The following is a 23703-nucleotide window of genomic DNA, read 5'->3' on the forward strand; positions in this document are numbered from 1 at the left end:
GAGGAAGTAAACCCTGTAAGTTAGGAGCTCTGAAGCTTAAGCCCCACAGGGTTTCTACAGAGAACTGAGTGCCTGTCTGTGAAAAGCTTTGCAGTCTTGTGCCCTGGTCGTGGGAACTTTCAAAGTAATTCAACAAGATAAATACTTGTTGAATTATGTTATATACAGTATGTGTTTAGCAAATGTTTTACGACTGAATACTCGTTCGGGCACAGGAAAAACTAATATGTCATTTGATAAGGTCGTAGATGTACTGAGGGCCGAAAGAAACTTATCCTCCCTAGAGACAAAGAGGATAAGGGTCGGGGGTGGGGGGGAACAAGGGATGAATGAGGGTTGGAAACGGTCTCGTTAGAAACAAGCGGGAAAAGAGAGAATCCTAAGGATCCGAGAGGTAAACCAAGTACTGTACTCCCGGAGTGAAAAGGACGGAGAGCCCAGGAGCCACCGTAGGTACGTGAGGGACACGCGGGATGGAGGGGCTGGCCTGCCCCGCCCCCAGCTAGTCCCTCCTTCCGTCGCTCGCCCCGCCCCCTCAAAACCCAAACCGGTAACCTCTACCCGGCTGCCTCCCATTGGCTATGCAAATGAGAGAAGTCTGTCGGGACCAATAAGCCGCGGCCACGGCTTGGGGACGTCTTCCGGCCCGCCCCTGCCGCACCGCCCCGCGTTTGCCTCGCGGGCCGAGGACTGGACGTGAGGCGGCGGGGGCGCGGCACGGCGGAGGGGAGGCGGTGGCTGGACCAGGCGGTGGCTGGACTACGCGCTGGCCCCGGACCTCGGCATGGCTCGCCTGGTGCTTGGTAGGCGCAGGCCTCTTCGTCCTGGGGGGGGGGTGGAGGGGCAGCCTGGGAGACCGGGAATCCCCATGGCGGGCCGCGGACGGGGGAGCGAGCGGGTGCGTGGCCTTGGCCGGGCCCGCGCTGGCGGGGAGGGTCGCTGGCCTGGCCCACGCGGAGGACGCAGTAGGGGAAGCCCCTGGGGCGGTGGGGGAGCTCCGGGGACTGGGGCTGCTCTTGGCCGGAGCCCCCTGCGCGGGCCCTCGGGCAGAAGTGCGGGGCGCGTGGGGAGATGAGGGCGCCCTTGGCGGGGGCGACTTCCTCCCATCCGGGAGGAGCGTGTGCGCGAGCGCGGCCGGAGGCGGGAGCCCCGAGACCGGGCTCGAACCCAGGGCGCCTGGGACAGCTCCGAGCGTGGGGCCGAGTGGCCGGTGCAGGGCTCCGGTGAAGGGGCGGCGTTGGGTGGGCCGGGTGTGAGCGAAGGCCGGGAGCTGCCTTTGAGCCCAGAGACCGTCTATGGCTGATCCCTGGCCGAGGTTGGGTACTGGGGGGCCACCTAGCAGGGGGACCTTGTTCTGGGCCTCGAGTGTGTGCGGGAGAGTCACGGGCTTCTCACACTGAAAGTTGTCCTCACCACCTGTTTTATGGAATTCCCACTTGTAAAAAACCTGAACTATCAAAACCTGGTCCTGAAATAAATCCTTCCTAAAGCGGGTCTTACGATGCAAGAGCACTTTAAATGTGGTTGCACTTCTAGCAACCAAACTGAACCCAGACTTTCTGGACTTACGTAAATGTCAGTTTTAGAGACTACAGTAGTGTGGTTGAGGATCCCGTTCCTTCCTGGGCTCCCCTTGGTCCCAGCCAAGGTGCTCTGACAGTGGATACCTGAACACTGTGGATCCAGATAGCAGGGTTTGAGTCCCCCTCTCCGTCACCCCCGCATCTACTAGCTGTGTGGCTGGGAGCTAGTTACTTAACCACTCTGGGCTAGTACTCCATAGGATTGTTCTCAGGATTAAGGAATTTATATGTCTAAAGAGAGTAAACAAGATCGAAATATTTGCCATATTACCGTAGAGAGAATAGATGAGGGGGAAAGAACTTAGTTTCTGTTCAGTTGCCTGCGAGTGACTTCAGACAGGGCTGTGAAAGAGTGTAGGATTCTTACAATTAATTCATTATTATAATAAATGCAGTCAGCCTTTTGGGGCGCCCTCTCGGTTTCTGGATGAGTGCTTTGGGACCATGTACTCTTGCTAGCAGGTGTGGGACAGAGATGTTAGTGACGTGGATTTATAACATCCTTTACTACCCTGGAGGAATCATGGGAGGCCACAGATGGCAAAATCATCTGCTCACATAGATTCTAGACCCTTGGGTGTTCCGGTTTCCCGTCGGTGCTCATTATCAGCGAGTGGAATGGCCATGTGAGTTTTAGAAACAGAACAGTATTGGTCATCCTTGAGCTACTTTATCATCTTAAGTGGGCTGAGGGGTTTTGTGGGGGTAGTTGCTGACTACTTTTCAGCTGTTGGAATTTGTACTTTTTCTAATGCTTTTCTGAGTAGCATGTTTGATTTCCTTGTAACCCTACTAGGTCTTACTGCCTTCTAAGGAACTTAGGTCTTGAACCTTTATCAAGACATTTCCACTGACAGCCATTTATGAGGAGGGAATGCTCCCGTGAGAACCAGGCCACTTTATAGATAAGAAAAGTCCAGCCCCCTTACTGGGGGGGGGGAAGCTCAAGTTCATGTTCTACTGAGTGCCATTAGGCATGACCATCTTTGTACAGAAAGGAGGCCCATTCCTGAGGTAAACAGTCATGGTTCATCCTTTGACGTGGGTGAGGAGGAGAGTACATTGTTTATTGCTGTCCCTGATTGGCATGAGGAGGGAAAGAAGGCAATTCTCCTGCCACAGGCCATAGAATGCCGCTCCTGGGGTTATACTTCCGTAGGCTCCAGTCCTTTGGTTAAAATTTGGGGTTGCATAGCAAGGTACTCTTTCTAATTATGTGGCCTTAGGCAAGTTACCTTTTCTGGTCTCCAAGTCCTGTGCTAAAAATGGGCGTGATGATACACACCACATAGAGTAGATGAGCTACTGGTACACAGTGCTGTGTAAGCGTTATTCTTAGTTAAGCTGGCAGTTTTTGGAGGGTTACTTGGACAGATACGTATATCAAAATGTTAGCCATACCCCATTCCCCGTGTAAGATTTTCTCTTAAAGAAATCATATTTATTTGAGGAGGGAAGCAGTGTTAGAATTTTTAGCATTGGCCTGTTAACAGAAAAAAAATGGAGACCATCAAATTATGTCAGTAGTGGATTAGGAACATGATACAGCCATTAAAAATGGTTACATGGGGGTAATGGGTAATCCATAATTACTTATGTAGAAAATGTAACTTATTTTGAGTGAAAAAAGGTTACAGAAGGGAATGTATGTAGTAAGATCACATTTATATAAATTTTTAGGCCTCTGTATAGTGTAGATATTTTAGTTAAGAGTACCCACCAAAATATTAATAGTTCATTCTGGTGGGACTGTTGATAGTTTTTCTTTTTTTGGGTTTTCTCATTTTTGAAACTTTCACAAGGAGCTCAGTATATTGAAAAACTAATAATTCATACAGATTTTTTTTTAAAGAAGATAAACGTCTTTAAACGTAGTAGATCTCCATAGCGGATTTTCTAAGACCAGTCTTCCTCTCACGCTTACTCAGAATTAGGACTGTCTCTGCTTAGGTTCTTGATTTACTTGCTTTATTAAATATGTCAAACTCTGTAATCTTTCCTGCAGCACCATCCAGTAGAAGTATAACGCCAAATTTGTGTGTAATTTAAAATTTTCTAGTAGCCACATTTAAAAAGACAAAAAGAAGTAGGTGAGATTAATTTTAATATATATTTATCCAGTATATCTAAAATATCACCTCAAGAGGAAATCAATATCGGAAATATTAATGAGATAATTTACTTTTTTCCCCCACCAAGTCTTTGCGATTTGGTGTGCTGTTTACACCTACAGCACACCTCAGTTTGGGGCAGCCACGTGTGGCCAGCGGCTGCCATGTTGCACAGCAGTTAGCAAGGGAGCCTCACTTTGTTTGGCTCGACCTCCATCCACACCCTTTCCCACCTCTTGAGATGGAAGGTGAGATCTTTCGGTTGCAAGCTACCCCCCTCACCGACTCTGGGTTCCCTCCCAGCCTCCTAATTCAGGCATTTTGTTACATTATTCCCTGTACTTTAGCCTCTCCCTCCACATATTTCTTCACTTTGTGCTCAGCTCACTCCCATCTTTAAAAAGAAAGCTTCCTTCTATCCCCCATTTTCTTACTGTCTCCTGCTCTTTCTAAGAAACTTGTTTAAAGAGTTATTGTGTGATTTTCACAGCTTGTCCCCTCCTGCTCTCTCCAGCCCTGTGCAGCCTGACTGCTGCTTACTTTCACTACTGTACCTCAACTGCCCGGGACCCCAGTGACCTCTCTGTCATTATATCCAGTGGACAGTTTGCAGTCGTTCCTACTTCACCTCCCAGTAGCCTTTGTTACTGTTGCTCATTCCGTCTTTCCCCTGGTTTATGTGAAACCACTCTCCTGATAATTCTCCATCCACTGTCCACATTGCAGCCAGAATACTCTATAGAAAGCAAATCTGATCATACCCCCTGCATGATAACCCTTTAGTGGCTTCACATCACCCTTAGTAAGGTCCACAGTTAAGTTCCTGCAATACTAGTCATGTCTATCATTCAAAGGCAGTGTTCTCAAACAGTGTCATTGTTATTCATGCCCATGGCATACTGAACATTTTTATCTTGAACACTAAAAAGACAACATGGTTTAATGGGTAGAGCTTGGAAGTAGAAGTCAGGGAGCTGCTCTCCCAGTTATATGTGTGACCACAGACGGGCCGCTTGCTCTCTATCTGCCCTTGTTTCCTTATTTACAAAATAGGGATGATTCCCACGTTCTCGTTAGTAGTGCTGTGCAAAATCAAGTGGATCCAATGCATTTGAAAGTGATTTAAAAATTCAAAGTGCCTTGTAAGTATAAGGTGGAGGATTTAGCAGTAGAACAATTAACACCAGTATACACTTATTCCAGAAGAAGTTTACCATTGGGTTGTTCAAAAAGTTCCATTTGAAATCTCCCAAATTCTGTTTACAAAGTAAGCATGTGAAACTGTGACTAAGATGGCATATACACACATGCTTTCTTAGAAGACAGGCGAGTCTCTTATAATTCTTTGCATCAAGAGATTAAAAGAAGGAAATTATATGGTCATCTTCATAGATGCTGAAAAGAAAGTAATAGAAGTTTCTTTAATATCATTAAGTTTATCTGTTTCAACCCAAAAGCTAGCAAATGGGAAAATATACCTATTAAAGTAAAAAACGTTCTGTTATTTAGCATTATTCTGGAGATATTAGACAATGCAGTTAGAAAGCAAATTATATATTTTATAATAAAATTTCATATATAACATATATAATTTATGTTGTGTGTCTGTGTATACATACACAGACAAATTTAAAGGAGGTAAAATTCTGACATTACCAATTCAGAAAACTTGGGTTTTTAAAATATTCAGAACTTGTTTTTCTATGTAATTGTTATAATCTGCATGTAAGTTCCCAGAGTAGCAACAAAAATACACTTGGTCCACAGTGTGGCTAAACTATGCTATTAATGATACAGACTCTCTGTCCTTCCTTTATAAGATTGTTCACATGAACATTCTTTCGGAGCTCATCCTGCAACACTGTGAGTGCCTGATGATGTGCCATGGATAGTGTTAGGAGAAAGAAAAATATTTAAACAGTCATTGCCCTTAAGAGAGTCACAGTCTAGTAGGGGAGGCAAATAATTATTTTTCCCATCAATAAGCTTTAATAAAGATAGCGTGCTAATACTGCAGCCGAATAACACAAGAAATACCATGTGGATTATCCAAGGTCACAGAGCTAGATGTAACTTCCCCATTTTCCAGTGCCCTTGCCCATAAAACGGTGATAATAGTACTGCCTCATAGAGTGTGGTTGTACAGAATGAAGGTGTTAGTGTAGGAAAAGCACTAAGAAGAGTATTTAAATCTGGTCCCAAGGCAGCTCAAGAGATGGGGGTGTGGGCTGTCTGTTACCTTGTTCAGCACTGCACCAGGGGAGTCTCAAATTCCAGGGGCTACAGCAGCAGCCAGGCTGGGGGTGGGAGTTGGGGAGAAGGGGGTTAGGAGAGAGCTGACCCAGGCTGTCCTCTGTGAAGGGCCTTGGTCAGTTGAAAAGGACTTTGGTGGCCCAGGTTTCCTGTCAGCGTGAACCTTGATGTTGATGGTGTGCTTTTTGTTGTTACTCCAGGTCTGATGAGCTGTACCCTCTTTATAGCAGTTAATGGTCTGTATTCGTCTAGTGATGATGTAATCGAATTAACTCCGTCAAACTTCAACCGAGAAGTTATTCAGAGTGATAGTTTGTGGCTTGTAGAATTCTATGCTCCATGGTAAGTATTATAAAATAGTTGTCAGTTATTTATGGTACTTTATAAAATTAAGAAAAATACTACATAAAAATGTAATTTTATTCAGCCATCTCGTTTACCTAGTTTACTGATTGTTTAAGAGGTAGAGGATACATCCATGTAATACTAATAAGAATAGATCTCATAACGGCAAAATATAAATAAATAAAAGAGGTAGAGGAGAGGGAAACTGTTGATTGAGTCTGTTAAAGGGTGCAGAGATTGAGCCAATGACCAAAAAAAATGGTAGAAGTAGCTAATAGTTGCAAGAAAGAAGGAAGGAAAAACCCCGTATAATTTTAGGAAGATACATCTTTATGATGAGGTAAGTGGGGTGAAGATGGAAGAGAAATTGATTTTTTTTTTTTTTTTTTTTGGGGGTTCGCGGGCCTCTCACTGTTGTGGCCTCTCCCGTTGCGGAGCGCAGGCTCAGCGGCCGTGGCTCACGGGCCCAGCCGCTCCGCGGCATGTGGGATCTTCCCGGACCAGGGCACGAAACCGTGTCCCCTGCATCGGCAGGCGGACTCTCAACCACTGCGCCACCAGGGAAGCCCGGGAAATTGATTTTATGCAGAGAGAATATCGGGCAAAGGAAAGGGAAGAACCAGTGGTTGACTCCATTTTGTTTCTTGAAGAGGGTTGCTTCCAAAAATACGTAATTAGAAAATTTGGTTTGATTTAAAAGCTCTTCTCTTGCCTTACATCTGTTTCTGGGGCGGGGAACAAACTTGTAATTACCGTTGAAATTAATAGTGCCCGGTTTCATACAGCTGACCCTTGAGCAGCACAGGTGTGAACTGTGCCAAGTCCACTTACATGTGGATTTTTTTTTTTCCAACAAATTTGTACTACAGTGTTACACAATCCACTGTTGGTTGAATCCATGGATACAGAGGGCTGACTGTAAAGTTACACGCAGATTTTCCACCGCAGAGGGCCAGCACTTCTAACCCCCACGTTATTCAAGGGTCATCTGTGCAGTCACAATGCAGTATTGTTTATGTAGTTAAAACCTTTAACGGAAACAAAACAAAAAACCAACAAATACACCTGTATAAAATAAAGGCTGTAGGATCACAAAGGAAACCTAAAATGTTGGAATAACATTATTAAAACAGCAAAATAAATCTTGATATGATTATGTACTACTCATTTACTGGAACGTAAATACCAACATCTAACAGCTAGCTACCATAATACTGAAACAGTGATGAACATAAATGATGTTTAAAGATACCTGCAACAACTATAGTGGTGATAAGAAAATAGCTCTGATTTTTATTTGTGACAGTCACAAGTACTAACCAACTATGATATGTTAATGTTTATAACGGAAGGAAATCCTAAATTTCAATTACAGGTTAATGAAAATAGAGGATTTTTTCTTTCTCCATCAAAGTTCACAGAGCCCCTCAATTTTTATCCACCAGTCCTTTGGGGATTCTTAGACCCCAGTTGAAGAACGCTTGAGTTACAGGGTGTGCTGCTATATTTATATTTGTGGCATTTTGATCTGTCTTTACATTGCTTCACATTGGAATTGAAGGGGGTATATACTCTGACAATCTCCGATTTGAGTCCTTATTTCATTAGTATAAATTGAGATTAAAGAGATACAAAGTCCTGTAAAATTTTGACTTGTGGACTTCTAAGTAGCTCACCTAAATAGCAAAACACACTGTATATGTAGTATGTAGGATCAGCATTTCAGGACGTTTTGCTGAAAGATCCTGACTTTTAAAATATTGGACTGGACTTCCCTGGTGGTGCAGTGGTTAAGAATCCACTTGCCAACACAGGTGACACGGGTTCGAGCCCTGGTCCGGAAGATCCCACATGCTGTGGAGCCACTAAGCCCGTGCGCCACGGCTACTGAAGCCTGCACGCCTGGAGCCTATGCTCCGCAGCAAGAGAGGCCACTCGGTGAGAAGCCGGTGCACCACAACGAAGAGCAGCCCCCACTCGCCGTAACTAGAGAAAGCCCGTGCACAGCAATGAAGACCAATGCAGCCAAAAATAAATAAATAAAATAAAATATTGGATTAAGCTTAAGCCCCTATGAAAGGTGATGTTACATAGTGATTAAGAATGTGGGATCTGGAGCCAGGAAAACCTGTCAGGCAGCTTTGTCACTGGGTGGTATTGGGAGGGTTTCCTAACTTCTCAGGCTCTGTTTCATCATCTGTAAAATGAAAATGACAAAGCCTGCTTGCAGGGTGGTTGTGCTGATTAAATGAAATCCTGTATGAAGAGTGCTCATCGTGGTGTTGGCACGTGGCATTGGCTCATTAGATCCTTAGAGACTTAATTAGAAGAAAATATACTTTGTTTAAAAAAGGAAAAAGTCACCTATATAGAGAAACTAGCTATGCTGTCTTCATACAATGGGTATTATACAATGATGAAAATAATACAGCTACCTATAACCTCGATGACTGATTTAAACATAACAGATTTCTGTATATATAATGTTTAAAAGAGTTTTCTGTGTGTGTTATATTTCATGATAATTCTTTTCAAGTACTGGTACCTAAAAGATTAAGATTATTCTTTCTTGTGTTCATGTGACTGTCACTCATTCGTGTTCTTTTATCACCACCTTGCAGTATCAAGTGCTTTTCACTTGTTAGCCATACTAAATTGGAACTACATGTGCATTTTTACCTCTACAAGCTGCTTGCGGGAGCCAAAGAACGTTGAGATTTAGGCACTGGAGATCTAGACTCTAAAACAGTTGCCTCATCTATAAAATGAAAAGTTTGGACTAGATCAGGGACTAAATCAAACCTTAATAGATTTAAGAATCACTAGTAGAACTTATTAAAATACAGGTTCCTGAAACCCTTCTCTAGGAACTCTGGTTTCTTGGGGCCCAAGAACCTGCACTTCGCTAAGCCATACAACTGGGACCACACGAGAGGCACATTTGACCAGATAAACACTAAAGTTTCCACTCAGGGAGAGAGTTATGAATGATAGTGTTTGTTTAAACTCTTTAAATACACTTTAACTCAGCAGTAATTTGGAAGCGTTTTTATTATGATATGAAAGAGGATCATAGTAAAATCAGGACAGTGAGTTCCTTCAGGTCACCGATCATGTTTTTTTAGTGCTCTTCTCCCTGCAGGTCCCCACCCTCAGTGCATGTCACTCAGTAGACTGTTGGTGAATGTTTCTTGAATTGGGAATCAAGGACTTAACTGTTGCCTTCTTTGTGTTTTCATCCCCTGAAAGGTGTGGCCACTGCCAAAGGTTAACACCAGAATGGAAGAAAGTAGCAACTGCATTAAAAGTGAGTTTCTGAGATGTCCACATTCACCTGTGTATGTTAAAATAAGTTTAATTAAGCAAATGGGCTTAATGTACAATAGGAAGTTAATTTGCATATTGAAGCCCACTACTCTTGTTCTGGTGCCAAAATTATGTAGGGAGCAAAGGGATACTGTACGTTCTAATTTTTATCTCGTCTGCTTTTATTAATTCTGTTGCCCAGTTAATGGCATAATTATGCTTAGCCGTGCTGATTCTGGGAGCTGCACAGTTTCCTCACAGGCTGACTTGCATGTTGCCCAGCTTTCCATTTAGGAATGGTTTCCCAGGCTAAAGTTCTCATTGATTCTGTTGGCAAATGGAACCTGGCCCTTTACTATCTTGTCTCTGAGTCTACATCATCAGATGATGGGTTCTTGTGGAATCTGCTCTGGTTGAAAGAAAAATAGATATTTCTTTTATGTTTGCACAGGATGTTGTAAAAGTTGGTGCAGTTGACGCAGATAAACATCAGTCCCTGGGAGGTCAATATGGCGTTCAGGGATTTCCTACCATTAAGATTTTTGGATCTAATAAAAACCAACCAGAAGATTACCAGGGTAAGGACTTTTCCTAATTACTTCATTCCATTGGTTGGAATTTTAATTTGAGCAGATAGGTAGAAAATAGGGAACCTGGGACTCTATAACCTGTTGGCCCTGCTACCTGCAAGTTTCTCACCCTCTTCGTGCCTGAATTTCCTTATCTGTCAAATGGTATAGAGTAATTCCTACCTCTTCTGGGTTGCTCTAAAGATTTAATATGTGTCAAACAGGTAAAAGTTTTTTTATTACTGTTTATACTAGGTTAGGCCCACGGGCTTAGCAATGGGAGAGTAGTGATGTTTCGTGCTTCCCTCTTTTTCGTTACAGTTTTTAAAAGATACTAGTTACTGAATATTTTATAGTTAGTAATATTTAATAAGTTTCTGTAATTACTTAATATTTGAAAAGATCTGCAAATGTTTTCTTGCTCTGATGGCTCGTCCCTTCACTGTGGGGCGGGTCTAGCATATCAGCGTGGAAAAAGAAGAGTCCTGTAATTTGGAAGTCAGTTTAAACTATTGCTATTACTATGGAGTATTTTGCCCATGAATCTTTATGCCTTGTAAACATGTATAGTATCTGAATATTAAAGCTATTATTTAATCTTTTAAACTTGATAATAAAGAAGTCCCACAAGTTCTTCATTTTATAGACAGTGGTCAGTTGTATCTGCTGTGAGTCACTGAGGCAAGTGGGCAGAGGATCTTGGCTCAGACTCCCTGTTCTTTTACAGAATCGCCTGTTATTTAAGATGTCACAAAGCATTATATTTAAGACAGTCAGAATTGCTAAGTTGAGCCATACCCAGGGTCCAATAAAAGTATTGGGCGTAATGTATTTAAAGTCTAAATTATGGCTCATTTGATCTTTTTTTAAAAAAGATTTTGTTACAAGGGGCATGTAAGTGACTAAACTTAGAGTCTGAAATCTTAGGTTTTGCTTTATGTGAGAGGAACAAGTTTTCAGGGTTGGAGGGGGGGAGAATCAGCATCACGATAAAAACAGAGTGACTGTTGTCTCATCTGTACTTGGTGTCCTGCATTGTATCCAGCGGATTGAGAAAACATTCTCAGAAAAGGGAATGTGAAGGGAGCAGAGAAACCATAGCGTGAGCTTTGAAGACAGCCTGGCCTGGGTTTAACTGCTGGCTAAACAGAATACCTTATCTCTCTGGATCTGCTTCTTGGTTGTAAAATGGGGATGTGAAAATCTGTTTTAGGCTACTGGAAGTTTTACTGAAATAGTACATGTAAAGCATGTAACTTGGTAAATGTCGGTGTGGTTGGTACCTCACCGAGATGGGGGTCAAAATACTTGGGGATGAGGCCTTAGACACATCATTTCTCCTAGACTCCCCAGCTCTAAAGTTCCATAAGATGATCAGTTTCATTTTTCTGACTAACCACCTGCTTTTCTGCTTTGGAATATAATTTGTTCATTTTGCTAACTTGTAAAAATGGAATGTTTAGAGCAGGGGTTAGCGTTTGTCCTGCTGCTTGTTTTTGTAAATGAAGTTTTTCAAAACACAGTCACACTTGTTCATTCATATGGTCTATGCCTACTTTCACACTAAAACAGCAGAATTGAGTAGCTGCAGCAGTATGGCCTGCAAAGATGAAAATAATAACTGTTTGGTCTTTTGCAGGAACAGTTTGCTCACCCTTGGTCTAGAGTGAGAGAACCCTCTCTGTCTTTTTCCCTAGTGTATTTCTTTTTTCTTCTCTCTCTTTTTTTTTTTATATTTTCACTTTAAAAAAGATATTTATTTGGCTGCGTTGGGTCTTCGTTGCTGTGCGCAGGCTTTCTCTAGTTGCAGCGAGCGGGGGCTACTCTTTGTTGCGGTGCACAGGCTTCTCATTGCGGTGGCTTCTCTTGTTACGGAGCACGGACTCTAGGCGTGCGGGCTTCAGTAGTTGTGCCACGTGGGCTCAGTAGTTGTGGCTCGTGGGCTTTAGAGCACAGGCTCAGTAGTTGCGGCGCATGGGCTTAGTTGCTCCATGGCATGTGGGATCTTCCTGGACCAGAGATCAAACCCGTGTCCCCTGCATTGGCAGGTGGATTCTTAACCACTGTGCCACCAGGGAAGTCCCCCTAGTGTTTTTCTTGATTTGGTATATTTCCAGGTGGAGATTGGTGGTGGAAGGGGCACTGGTTCAGAAAGTGGAGGTGTCTGCAGTAGGTAAGGAGCGGAAGGCAGTTTTATGTTGAGGTCTTGCCTTTCTGTCTCAGGAAGTGACATACTTGGTAATCTCAGCCAGGAGGTAGTGCAGGATGATCTGAACACACTCCGAATGCTGCTGTTGTGTATTTTCTTTCTAATGTCAAGTCTGAAGCGTTCTCAGAAGTTTTTAATCTCTTCCTGGGCAGTTTGATTAGAAAACTCTATTTTTAAGAAAGGAGAAGAAAGAAGAAACTTTCTAAAAAGATTTTGTTAGTTTTGCCTTTAAACTCTGAGGATAGTCTCAAGGCATATATTATCCATATAATAGTCCCCTAACTTCTTGAGCACATAGTTTTTGGTAAACTTCCAAAGGCTATTGTCACTATCTTTAATACGGGGCTTGTTACTTCCTGTATTAGGAGTAAGTTCAGCTACAGAACCTAAAAGCCCAAAATAAGTGTTTTAAGCAAGGTAGAAAACAGTGGATTGCTTTCCAGTTTCTTAGCTTCGGACCCCTCGTATCCTACTTCTTATTATCTCATAGAAATAGTTTTTCCATTTGCCTCATTTGGTACTTTGTGTTTAGAAATTTCCCCTGCTCTCTTAACTAGATAACCTTCTTTTTCATCTGTGTACGTGTTATACATTCAGTAAACATTTGTGAACTGTTCTCAATAGTAGATGGTATTTATGGGTGAACAGAATGTCCTCGTTCACACTAATAACCTAACACTGAAGAAGAGGATTTAGTTTTTCCCAGCGTAAAGTCTAGCAGGAAATACGTTCTGGAAGAAACTGGCTGTCTTAAAGATACACGTGGTGTTAGGTCTGTTTGAACATCAGATGAAGCTGACAGGTATGTAAAGGTTCACGTCTTCAGGTAGCATCCGATGTAGGCTCCCAGCCCGCCCGCCCCTGCTCACTTGATGGCCCGTTGTCTTCCCATAGGTGGCAGAACTGGTGAAGCCATCGTAGACGCTGCTCTCGGTGCTCTGCGCCAGCTCGTAAAGGGCCGCCTTGGGGGCAGGAGTGGTGGATATAGTTCTGGAAAACAAGTAAGGCTGTGTATAATGTCAGTTTTTAATGTGGCATGATCTTTAAGCCTGACTGTAAACTCCGCGTAGAAGATAATTACTTCTTAAAATATTTTAAATTGGTGGACTTTTGGTTAAACAGTAATAGGAGGTTGACTCCCTCCAAAAGGGAGTCAGACACCCAGCCTACTCGCGTGGCCCCTCAGAATCACTGTCGCCATAGCCAGTCCTAGGGCATCCGCCACAGCCGCAGGCCGGGAACCACGGCCCGAGATGGCTTCCTTGGCCCAAGGCCGAAGTACAAGAGTTTGTCCTACAGTGGGAGAAAGAGCCCCAGTCTGTGGGAGTGGGAATCTGGCTTCCATGGCATTTGTAGTTCCAAGGTGGAGAGAGGGAGACCAGCTCTACTCCAGGTCAGCTTTGGGCAAACGTGGATGAAATTTGTATGACCTCCTGGCCCATGTCTGTGGCAATCAAGCTGAAATCCCTGGGCATCTTTACATAAATGGACAGGGAAGAAGATTCCTGTTCTCTGGGTTGGTATTACAGATTCCCGTGTGTGAAATGTGGCGTAGTTACGTTCTTGCGCAAAGGCATTGAATTCTCCCTGGTACACACAGGCACACCTCGTTGTGTTACACTTTTTACAGAGTGAAGGCCTGTGGCGACCTTGTGTCGAGCAAGCCTCTTGGTGCCATTTTTCCAGCAGCATTTGCTCACTGTCGCATTTTGATGATTCTTGCAATATTTCAAAGTTTTTCATTATATTTATGGTGATCTTGATCGGTGATCTTTGGTGTTACTATTACAAAAAGATTATGATTTGCTGAAGGCTCAGATAAGGGTTAGCATTTTTCAGCACTGAAGTACTTTCTGATTACTGTATGGTCCTTGTCTTTTAGATACAATGCTAGTGCACACTTACTAGACTACAGCATAGTGTAAACATAACCTTTATGTGCACCAGGAAGCCAAAGCATTCGTGTGAGTTGCTTTATTGCGATGCTCACTTTATTGCAGTGGTCAGGAACCGAACCCGCAGTATCTCCAAGGTCTGCCTGCGTGTGTACACACAGCCCTTCACTCTTTTAGGAGGCCAGTGAGACTAGCTTCTTTAGACAGACTCAGAGCTTACCAGAGATTTCATGATTTTGCCTTTTATTTCAGACTTAGACATTTAATGAGCACAGTTGTCTTTCCTACCCTCATGGCTTTTGGCCCAGGCAACGGAAAGCATTGTATCGATTCTGACTGCTTTGTGGGTTTAGCACTGAAGAAAACTCTTTGAAAAGATAAAAGGATTAAATGTTATTTTTAGCTTTCTTAAATGGTAGGGACTTTATGAAGAGGTACTAACTGGATGTCCTGGGATGAACCGGCGCTGTTCTGAATTAGAATGGTGTTATTAAGGTGGTTCTTTGAGCCATGCTGAGGTTTCTCATAATGAAGATAGCAGGGGGGGTGGAGTTCAGATACACGTTCCATATTACACTGAGTGTACTGCGAATTGTTTGAAAGTAAATACCGCTTGCCAAGTACAAAGAATAATATTAAGGAATGTCCCCAATCTGAGTAAAATAGTTTTCAGTTGAAAGAAGAACTCAAAACTTTCAAGTTGTAGAAATGATCATTGTTATACATATATTTAGAATAGGATTAGTGTTCGTTTGGGCCAAGTTGTAACTTAAGGTTTAATGTCACAAATGACAGGGTAGAAGTGACAGTTCAAGTAAGAAGGACGTGATTGAGCTGACGGACGACACCTTTGATAAGAGTGTTCTTGACAGTGAAGATGTTTGGATGGTTGAGTTCTATGCTCCTTGGTGTGGACACTGCAAAAAGTAAGTGCTTTGTACCAGGTGCTTTTTTAAGTCAGGTGCTTTTAGTCTGTCCACGTGGCTCACTTTGAAAGAGCTGAATCGGGTCATAGGTAACCTCCAGGATCTCCTCCCCAAAAGCTCCGGCTCTGAATGTATGTTAAACATCGGCATTAGGGCCGAGTGTTTCCTCTTGTCATATTTTCAGTGATTAACAGGGAGCCGGCATCCAGATTTGGGGGGCGTGGTGGACGAAGGACCAGGAAGTGAATGTGAAGGGGGCATCATGCCTTTCGTAAAGCTACACACAGAGTGTTTCCCAAGTGTGATTTGACCGGATTGGGCAGAAATGCACACACCAGTTAAAGTATTTGTGCCTACAGTTAAAATACACTTTTAAAGCGCAGGTATTTTTCTACAGTCTAGAGCCAGAATGGGCTGCGGCAGCTACAGAGGTAAAAGAGCAAACGAAAGGAAAAGTGAAACTCGCAGCTGTGGACGCCACCATGAACCAGGTTCTAGCCAGCCGATACGAGGTGCGTGTGCTTACGAGGCTGGTGTCTTTGTGAGGCGCCCTGTGTTTTCACCTGCTACACCATCTAGTGCTCCTGGGCTCTTTAGGACGTGGGAGGGGGGAGGCTAGCCATTTTGTAATGACAAAATTAAATCGTTTTACTGTTGTAACAAGTGAATCTGGCACTCAAGACTGTTGGGGGCTTTTTAGTTTTGTTTGTTTTGTTTTCAGTATCGTACTACCTATGTGTTTAATGTGAGCCCGAGCTTTCGCAGGTTCTTCATACAGCTTTTGAAGTTGGTTCAGTTGTTCTAGAGCACATAGACTGTGTTAAGTATATATCCAGGGTTTGAATAAGATTCGGCTAAGCCTGGCAGTGAGACTGTTAAAACCCCCTGATTAACAGACCTCTGTGTGCTGTCCCTTACACATCGATGCAGGCCAGGGAATATTTTTGTTACATTAAATTACCTATAAGGTAGTTTTAGAAACCATAAAGATCTTATTTCTTATGAAATGGTAATTTGATTTGTACTCTGATATTTTTTAATAGATTAGGGGATTTCCTACAATCAAGATATTTCAGAAAGGCGAGTCTCCTGTGGATTATGATGGGGGACGGACGAGATCCGACATCGTTTCCCGGGCCCTTGATTTGTTTTCTGATAACGCCCCGCCTCCTGAGCTCCTTGAGGTAATTAAACCTCTTCAATCACTGGTAGTAAGGGAAGCTTTTCCAGGCTGATGATAGAGGATATTAAAGCAGTAATAGCTTGCTGTCTTTTCCAATAAGCTCTTTCTCTTCTCTTTTAAAATCTCTCTTTAGAGTGTTTTTGTACTTTCAGATGGGGAAAACTTGTCTGAAAATGGCTGCCCGTCATAAGTTTTAGTGCCAAAATAATCGCACTGTGAGCAGAAGTGTACCTTAGCGTCTTAAAGATAGAACGAATCCAGTCTTTCATTTATCGTTCTCAAAACACTAGCTAACGTTCTTTGAGCACCTGACCATGTGACAAGCACTGTTCTGGTGCGTCTGTGTGGACTTTCCTCATTTAATTCTCCTCTGAACACTTAGAGGTAGATACTGTTTTTAATCTCCATTTTAAATATGGGGACACAGGCACAGAGAGCCTCAAATTCATGTAAATATACGATACGTGTAAATGTGTCTTTTTTATCTGTCTAAACGACTAAATGTCGTAGCCAGGCTACGTGCAGGTATTCTGACCGTGTGTATATACAAATGCCTCAGCACCACCGCGGATAGATGGCTGAGGGATAAAAGCAGAAGTCTTCACAGAACGTCTCGTGGTGTTTCTGTAACGCACACAGAAGTGTTACTTGGGAAGAAGCTTATCTAGCTCTTGAGTTGCTTTGCTCTTAACGAGAGTGACGGCGCTCACGCCAGCTTACCTCTGGGCTTTGTGTCACGTGGCCTTCCAACACCCTGTCTTCTGCGCCCCGCAGATCCTCAGCGAGGACATCGCCAGGAAGGCGTGCGAGGAGTACCAGCTCTGCGTCGTGGCTGTGCTGCCGCATATTCTAGACACGGGTATGGCGCGCTGCCTTCCATTCGTTGTGCTGTGTTCCTCGCTCTGAGAACGCTTAATTGACAGATTAATTTTACCCATTCCTTTATTTTTACCTTAAAATTTTTTTGTCCGTTTACATCAGGAGCTGCAGGCAGAAATTCTTACTTGGAAGTTCTTCTGAAGTTGGCAGACAAATACAAAAAGAAAATATGGGGGTAAGTTATCGAACTTCTAGTGTCGTCCGGGTGGGAAAGTGCAGCGCTGCGCGAAAGCGGCTCCCTCTGTGTCTTTCGTAGGCTCTGTTCCTGTGCTCACTTTGGCATGTTTTTCTATTTAGGATATAAAAACACTGACCACCTAGGAGGAAATGAAGTCATGCAGGACTCTTATTTATAACACGCTTATTTGTACCCCAGCACACTTTTTCTTAGAGGAATCGTGTTCTGATGGCGGTTGGGTTCTAGGCTAGCAGGCAAAAACGCCATTAGTGACAGAGTTCAATTCTAGCACAGCCTTGAAGGCTAGATAAAGAAAGCAGAAGCAGAGGTGTGTACCCTCTCTGAGTGAGGGCCGGACGCAGGCAAATGTTTAAAACAAAGCTTGTCTCTGTTTCCATTGTATTAATAATCTTTTTGCTCCATGTCGTCCGTATCCGCTGCTGTCCCAGGCACCACGTGTCCCTGCTGTCCCTCTCACAGTGGCCTCACGCCGCCTCCGTTAGTCCAGCAGGTGTTTACTGTGTGCCTGCAGAAGGCTGCGTGCCCAAGTTCCTTATTCTTCTCCCTTGTATGAGTGGAGGGAAGAGCTTTTTTTGGTTTGTTTTTTGAGCGTTTTCTCCTTTTTTTTCTTGTGGCCTCTCTGCGGGGCATGCGGGATCTTACCCCGACCAGGGACCGGACAGCCTGGGAGGCCCCAAGGGCAGAGATGTGGTTGAGCATTTTTGTATGTATTAAATAATGGCGCATCCTTAACTTCTAAAAAGAAGTTGTTACACTGCTAAAGTACGTGCTTAATAACCCAAACGACGTTGGTAAGATTTCAGGTAACAGAGAAAATTCATCAGGTTTGTTGGACAGTATTTTGGGGACTGAGGGGAAAAAGAGTCCTAGAGATAGACCAGTCTGTTTGGGGGACTTCCGGGGTTAGGGTCTAGGGAACATAGGAGAGGAACTGTAGTTACTTCAGAGCACATCTAGAACACATTATTTTAAAAACTAATCTTGAATTTTTCATTTATTTTTTCACCTATTTCATTCAAAAGATGTGTAATCTTTTGTTCTTTAATTGTTAGTTAGGTTCTGACTAACTCAAAAGGGATCTTTGCCCTAAAAACCAATCTGCTTTTCTAGGTGGCTGTGGACAGAAGCCGGAGCCCAGTCTGAACTTGAGAATGCGCTGGGGATTGGAGGGTTCGGGTACCCCGCCATGGCAGCTATTAACGCACGCAAGATGAAATTTGCTCTTCTGAAGGGATCGTTCAGTGAGCAAGGCATTAATGAGTTTCTCAGGTAATTCCTTGCTTCTTTGAGTTGTTTTTGTTTTGTCTCGTTTGGTTCTATTGTGGTAATTGGTTCCAAATTAGATTTATATAGACTAGGCAATAAATGGAATAGTTTTGGATTTCACATTTCAGAGAATTAACGTTTATAAACTAGAGCTTTGGAGTCGTCTTCCTGTGCCGTGGAAGTCTTCTACTTAGTGAGTGATACTAGCACATTCCTCCTCTCGGGCCACCTTGCCATTCTGTGCACTTGGCATTGGGCTTGTCCTCATTCTCATAAAGGTCTCATATGGGCTACAAGCAGTCCCGTCTCACCCACTCCCACCCTAGGATGCTTTGTACCCCTGACTTCAGGTGATAGAGTTTCCACCCCTGGGCACTGGATTTAGAATGTAGTTATTTGAAAATGAGTGCACTTACTGAAGTGACTCCAAAACATGCAAACAATATGATAGGTTCTCAAACTCAAAACCAATTTACAGAGCTCGCTAAGCTGCCCTGTTGTTCAACTCATCCTAAAACTGACTTAGTCGTCATTTAGGCAAATACAGAATGTTAACCCATACTTTTTCTTAGATTTGTGGTGATTTGATTAATGCCTCTTCCCTATTAACTGTGAGTTCCACAAAGTTTGAATCTTTTACACAAAACTTCACCCCTAGTCACCACTGTAGAGCCTGGCTGGTAATAAGCTCTTGTAAATATTTATGAATGAACGATTGACTTCTTGTCTCTGGAACAGTTTCAGTTAGGAAAGGCATCCCTACCCTCAGGGACATTGGCAGGAAGACTACTCATAAGTGTGCTTCATCCTCTTCCAACAGCGAATTCCAATCTAGAAAACCTTAGAGCTCTGAGTATAGGAGAGTAGTAAGTAACCTTGAGATTAAGCCTCTGCACTCACGTAAAGTACAGAGGAGGTAAATGCTTCCAGGAACAATAGCATGTTGTAAACTTGAGACAGTTACTTTTGCTTGAGATCATACAGGTCACTGGTTCTCAAACTTTGTGTCTTGGAGTTAACAGAAAACCTCAGATTACCAGTGGAGAAAAGTCTGCGGTAATGAATAGGAAGGAAACAAAACGTGGCAGTATGCTTGTTTCTAGCCACATGTGAGTCTTCTTTTCTAAGGAGACTGAACTTGTACGGAGCATGTCACTAGTGAGGAGACTGCTTCCAGCTGGCCGGGGTGGGGCCTGGCAGAGAGCTGGCGGGTACCTCTGCTTGGTGGCGAGAGGCACCAGCGTACGTACTTGAAAAACCACACACCTGCCACGTTCTGCGTGGCTATTGGAAAACCAAGGACAAAAACCATCAGTGCGTATACGCAGGTCGTCAAACAGCCCATAGAAGTTAATGGTAACAGTGAAGCTAAACTAACAATTTATAAATGTAGGGGCAGCAGTTGGACACTGTGGTCAACCCAAGGTGACATTAGTGGTTTCTGCATCTTTCCTTAAGAATGTCATGTTATGGGAGTTCCCTGGTGGTCTAGTGGTTAAGATTCCGGGCTTTCACTGCCATGGCCTGGGTTCAGTCCCTGGTTGGGGAACGGAGGTCCTGCAGGCTGCACGGTGTGGAAAAAAAAAAAAGTCATGTTATGTTCTATTGGAGTAGCAGCCAGAAAAGGCAAGTATATAATTGTGCATTACGACCCCAGAAGTGAAAAAGGGCTTGAGTCATATATTGGCTTGGCCCGAAAGTTCGTTCACGTTTTTCCGTAAGATGTCAAGCGAACTTTCTGGCCAAGCCGGTATATGCGTTCGTGGCCGTTCAGTTTGAAGGCGGTGGCCATGCTTCTCCAGGCTTTCTTAGTTAGAAGAGAGATCTGTTAGCATTTAGTCTAAAAGGAAGATGGAGCCAGAGGGCAAGTGCGTAATTGAGCAATTAAAAAACCTTTTTTGTTATTTTTTAAATGATGATTGAACTCTCTGCCCTCAAGGTTTTGTTCCTTTTTGAAGGTTTGACATCTTTCCTCTAGTCTGTTTGCTTTTGCCGCTGACGTTATTAAGTAGGAAGCTAGAGGCTGATGTCCGGAGATAATAAATAACCTGATTAAGGACACAGAACTAGTAAGAAGCAGAACTGCTGACTTTTTATTACATACATGGGTTTGTGTTTCCCACATAAACCAGAGCCTGGATTGTCCTGTGCCTTTCCCTAGTAAATTGAGCCGTTCCGGCGGAGGTAGTAGCCTGCGTGTGACACAGGTCTGACTTATTGCGCTGAATACCTCTGTTCTACCCATACAGCACAGTTCATGCAATGGTGGTGAAGTGGGCTTTTACATATTTATAATCCTGTTTTCTGAATGTAACTGGTGTGTGCACATCAAGGTTGCTCAGCATGGGCGCTCTCAACATTCTGGGCCGGGTAGTTGTCTGTCTTGTGCATTATAGGATGTTTAGTAACCATCCCTGGCCTCTACCCCCGGATGCCAGCAGCGTACACACACACACACACACACACACTCAGTGATTTTTGAGTTGTGACCATCAAAAATGTCTTCAGACATTGCCAAATGTCCGCTGGGGGCAAAATTGCCCTCAATTTCAGAACCACTGATACACATTGTCAAATATGCCAAGTAGCCGAAAGCAATGGATAAAATTACCCAGTTTTCCCACTATGCACAGTAACTATTGTCAGACACATACAGGAAACTTGATGTCCTGTTTGTTTTTCTTTTACCCATATTCTTTTTTTTAATCGAAGTATAATTAATTTACAAATGTGTTAGTTTCAAGTGTACAGCGAAGTGATTCCGTTATGCATGTATTTATCTATATATGTATTTTTCCATTTCTTTTTTCCGTTATAGGACCTTGTTGTTTATCTATTTTATATATAGTGGTGTGTAAATGTTAATCCCAAACTCCTAGTTCTAAGCACCCTTCACCGAGGATATCTGGAGGCTCCTTTTATAAAGAAGCCTTGCTCACAGTCTGGTGATCGCCTCTACATCCTTCCAGGGAAATGTTTATCAATACCTGCCAGAGTCAAAACCTAACACGCTGTTTCGTGGTACAACTCTTCTGTCTGAAAGCTTGACATGTGTGAAAATTGCCACCACCACCTATAGATCATTGAGGGGGCCTGTGGTGCCTGTGGGTTCTGCTTCCTGTTAGAAATCTGAGAAAAGGATTTCAGTTTTAAGGTACCATCTTTCAAAAAGCCTTTCTAAAGTTAGTGTGGAATTTTGTTAATCAAGTGTTAGTGTTGGTCTAGACCATGTTCTGGGTCAACTTTGATCGTTTTTACACACTTAAGTTGTATTTTAGCAAGATATGTTTGCTATTTTGTTTTAATTATTGGTAGTACCTGGCTTTACCTACTGCCAAGGCCTTAGTCAGGAATGTCATTGTATTGTCATCTGATTACATTGTTGTCGCTGATTGAAAAGATAATATTGTTCATGAAGTGCTTTTCCGCGGAGAGAGGTGAGAAATGCCTCTATGCACACATAGCAGGGAGTAGGGAAATCGTTATTTTTGAAAAGTTGTTTCTTCATCTGCACCAGCAGTCAGTCGTTAACACCCGTGCTCTGCTCATTTTCCCCTAAGGGAGCTGTCTTTTGGGCGTGGATCTACAGCACCCGTAGGAGGTGGGGTCTTCCCTGCCATCAGCACCAGAGAGCCCTGGGACGGCAAGGACGGCGAGGTGAGTCCCGGGACCGAGCTGTGTGTGAGCAGGACTTGCTGTCGGGGCTTTGGTCCAGCCCCTTACTTTCCCGATCCCTGTACATCTTTGCTACTTGTAAACAAGACCTTTGCATCACACCTAAGCCTTGCCGTGAGCATAACCTGAAGAATCAACCTCACGGGCCTTTCGGGGTGTTCTTTGTCGCAAGACCCTTCATCCCATCCTCCATATTACACGGTGCTACGTGACAGGATATTCGCGACAGAGACACCGAGATAGATTTCAGTGAGGTTGCTTTCCTGTTACCTGTAAAGTGAACATTTAAGCTAGAATTCATTAACTTTGAGAGAAGTATAAAATTGTAGCTTTGAAATTAGCATTTATTCCGGTACACTTCTGCCCAGCCCCCTCCAAAGGACCAGTTAAATAGCTGTTAGTTTTCTATCTATATAATAATAGGCAAACTTAAAAGCAGGAGCTGGACTGGGGAGAAACTTGTGACCAGAGCCCCTCTGGAAGTTTAGTGCTCTGTAAACTGAGATGCCAGACTTCCAGGGTCGCCCTGTCTGTGGTTCCACGTAGACCCTGCAGGGCCTGATGGTGGCTTTCCATTTTACAGCTTCCCGTGGAGGACGACATTGACCTGAGTGACGTGGAGCTCGACGACCTGGAGAAAGATGAGTTATGAGAGGTGCCATACAGACTCGGGTTTTCTTTTCTTGGGAGCAGATTTTCCAGCAGTGAAGGAACGTTCTTTCCAATCAGATGGATCTACCAGTGGCCTTTTTAACCAAGAAGTAACACTGATTGGTCATTTGAAAACACTGCAACAGTGAACTTCTGCGTCTCAAGAAAACAATGAAAAATTCTGTGAATTGTCACAGCCGGTGAATTGGGTTGTATTCTGTCAAATAATATTTTGAAGAAAACTGATGGGCTGTTTTAGCGTTTTTCCCTCCCTCTGACTGCTGCTTGAATGTTCTTGGAGGCTGTTTCTTACATACCAAGTTTTTTAATGTGATCCTTTCCTTTGAATATTAATGGCTTTTTTCCATTAAAGAATAAAACTATTTTGGACAATGCCAATACACGTATGAAATTAGTGTCCACATCCTAAATTCAGTAAATTAGTACTATGAAGGGATGACCTTGATGTCTCTCCTCCCTGTAAACCTGTGGTTCACACGACACCATCTGGATGCCTGCCACCACACAGATTTTACACGTGTCCTGCAAGGCTGAGTTTCAACTGTAAGTGTGAAACGTAAAGCGAGCTTATATAGAAGGATGAAAAACAATGGTTTGTCAAGTGAGAACTGCATTCCACCCCCACTGTCTTG

General features: G+C 43.4%; 1 protein-coding gene across 1 annotated transcript; it reads left to right on the forward strand.

Annotated features, from left to right (window-relative positions):
- Positions 1-751: 751 nt before the first annotated feature.
- Positions 752-23481, forward strand: PDIA6 (protein disulfide isomerase family A member 6). Its single transcript, XM_065891127.1, has 13 exons — positions 752-803; positions 6148-6289; positions 9542-9599; positions 10050-10176; positions 13271-13377; positions 15067-15197; positions 15595-15709; positions 16241-16381; positions 17155-17239; positions 17362-17434; positions 18569-18727; positions 22285-22381; positions 22983-23481. Exons 1-13 carry the CDS (start codon positions 785-787, stop codon positions 23049-23051), a joined length of 1323 nt encoding a protein of 440 aa, XP_065747199.1. The 5' UTR covers positions 752-784; the 3' UTR covers positions 23052-23481.
- Positions 23482-23703: the final 222 nt, after the last annotated feature.

The sequence above is a fragment of the Phocoena phocoena genome, chromosome 14, assembly GCF_963924675.1.
Source record: "Phocoena phocoena chromosome 14, mPhoPho1.1, whole genome shotgun sequence".
Taxonomy (NCBI): domain Eukaryota; kingdom Metazoa; phylum Chordata; class Mammalia; order Artiodactyla; family Phocoenidae; genus Phocoena; species Phocoena phocoena.

Coding starts and splice junctions, on each gene's coding strand:
- PDIA6 (XM_065891127.1), top strand. Junction 6,290..9,541: donor GTAGAATTCTATGCTCCATG/GTAAGTATTATA, acceptor ATCCCCTGAAAG/GTGTGGCCACTGCCAAAGGT. Junction 22,382..22,982: donor GGGACGGCAAGGACGGCGAG/GTGAGTCCCGGG, acceptor TCCATTTTACAG/CTTCCCGTGGAGGACGACAT.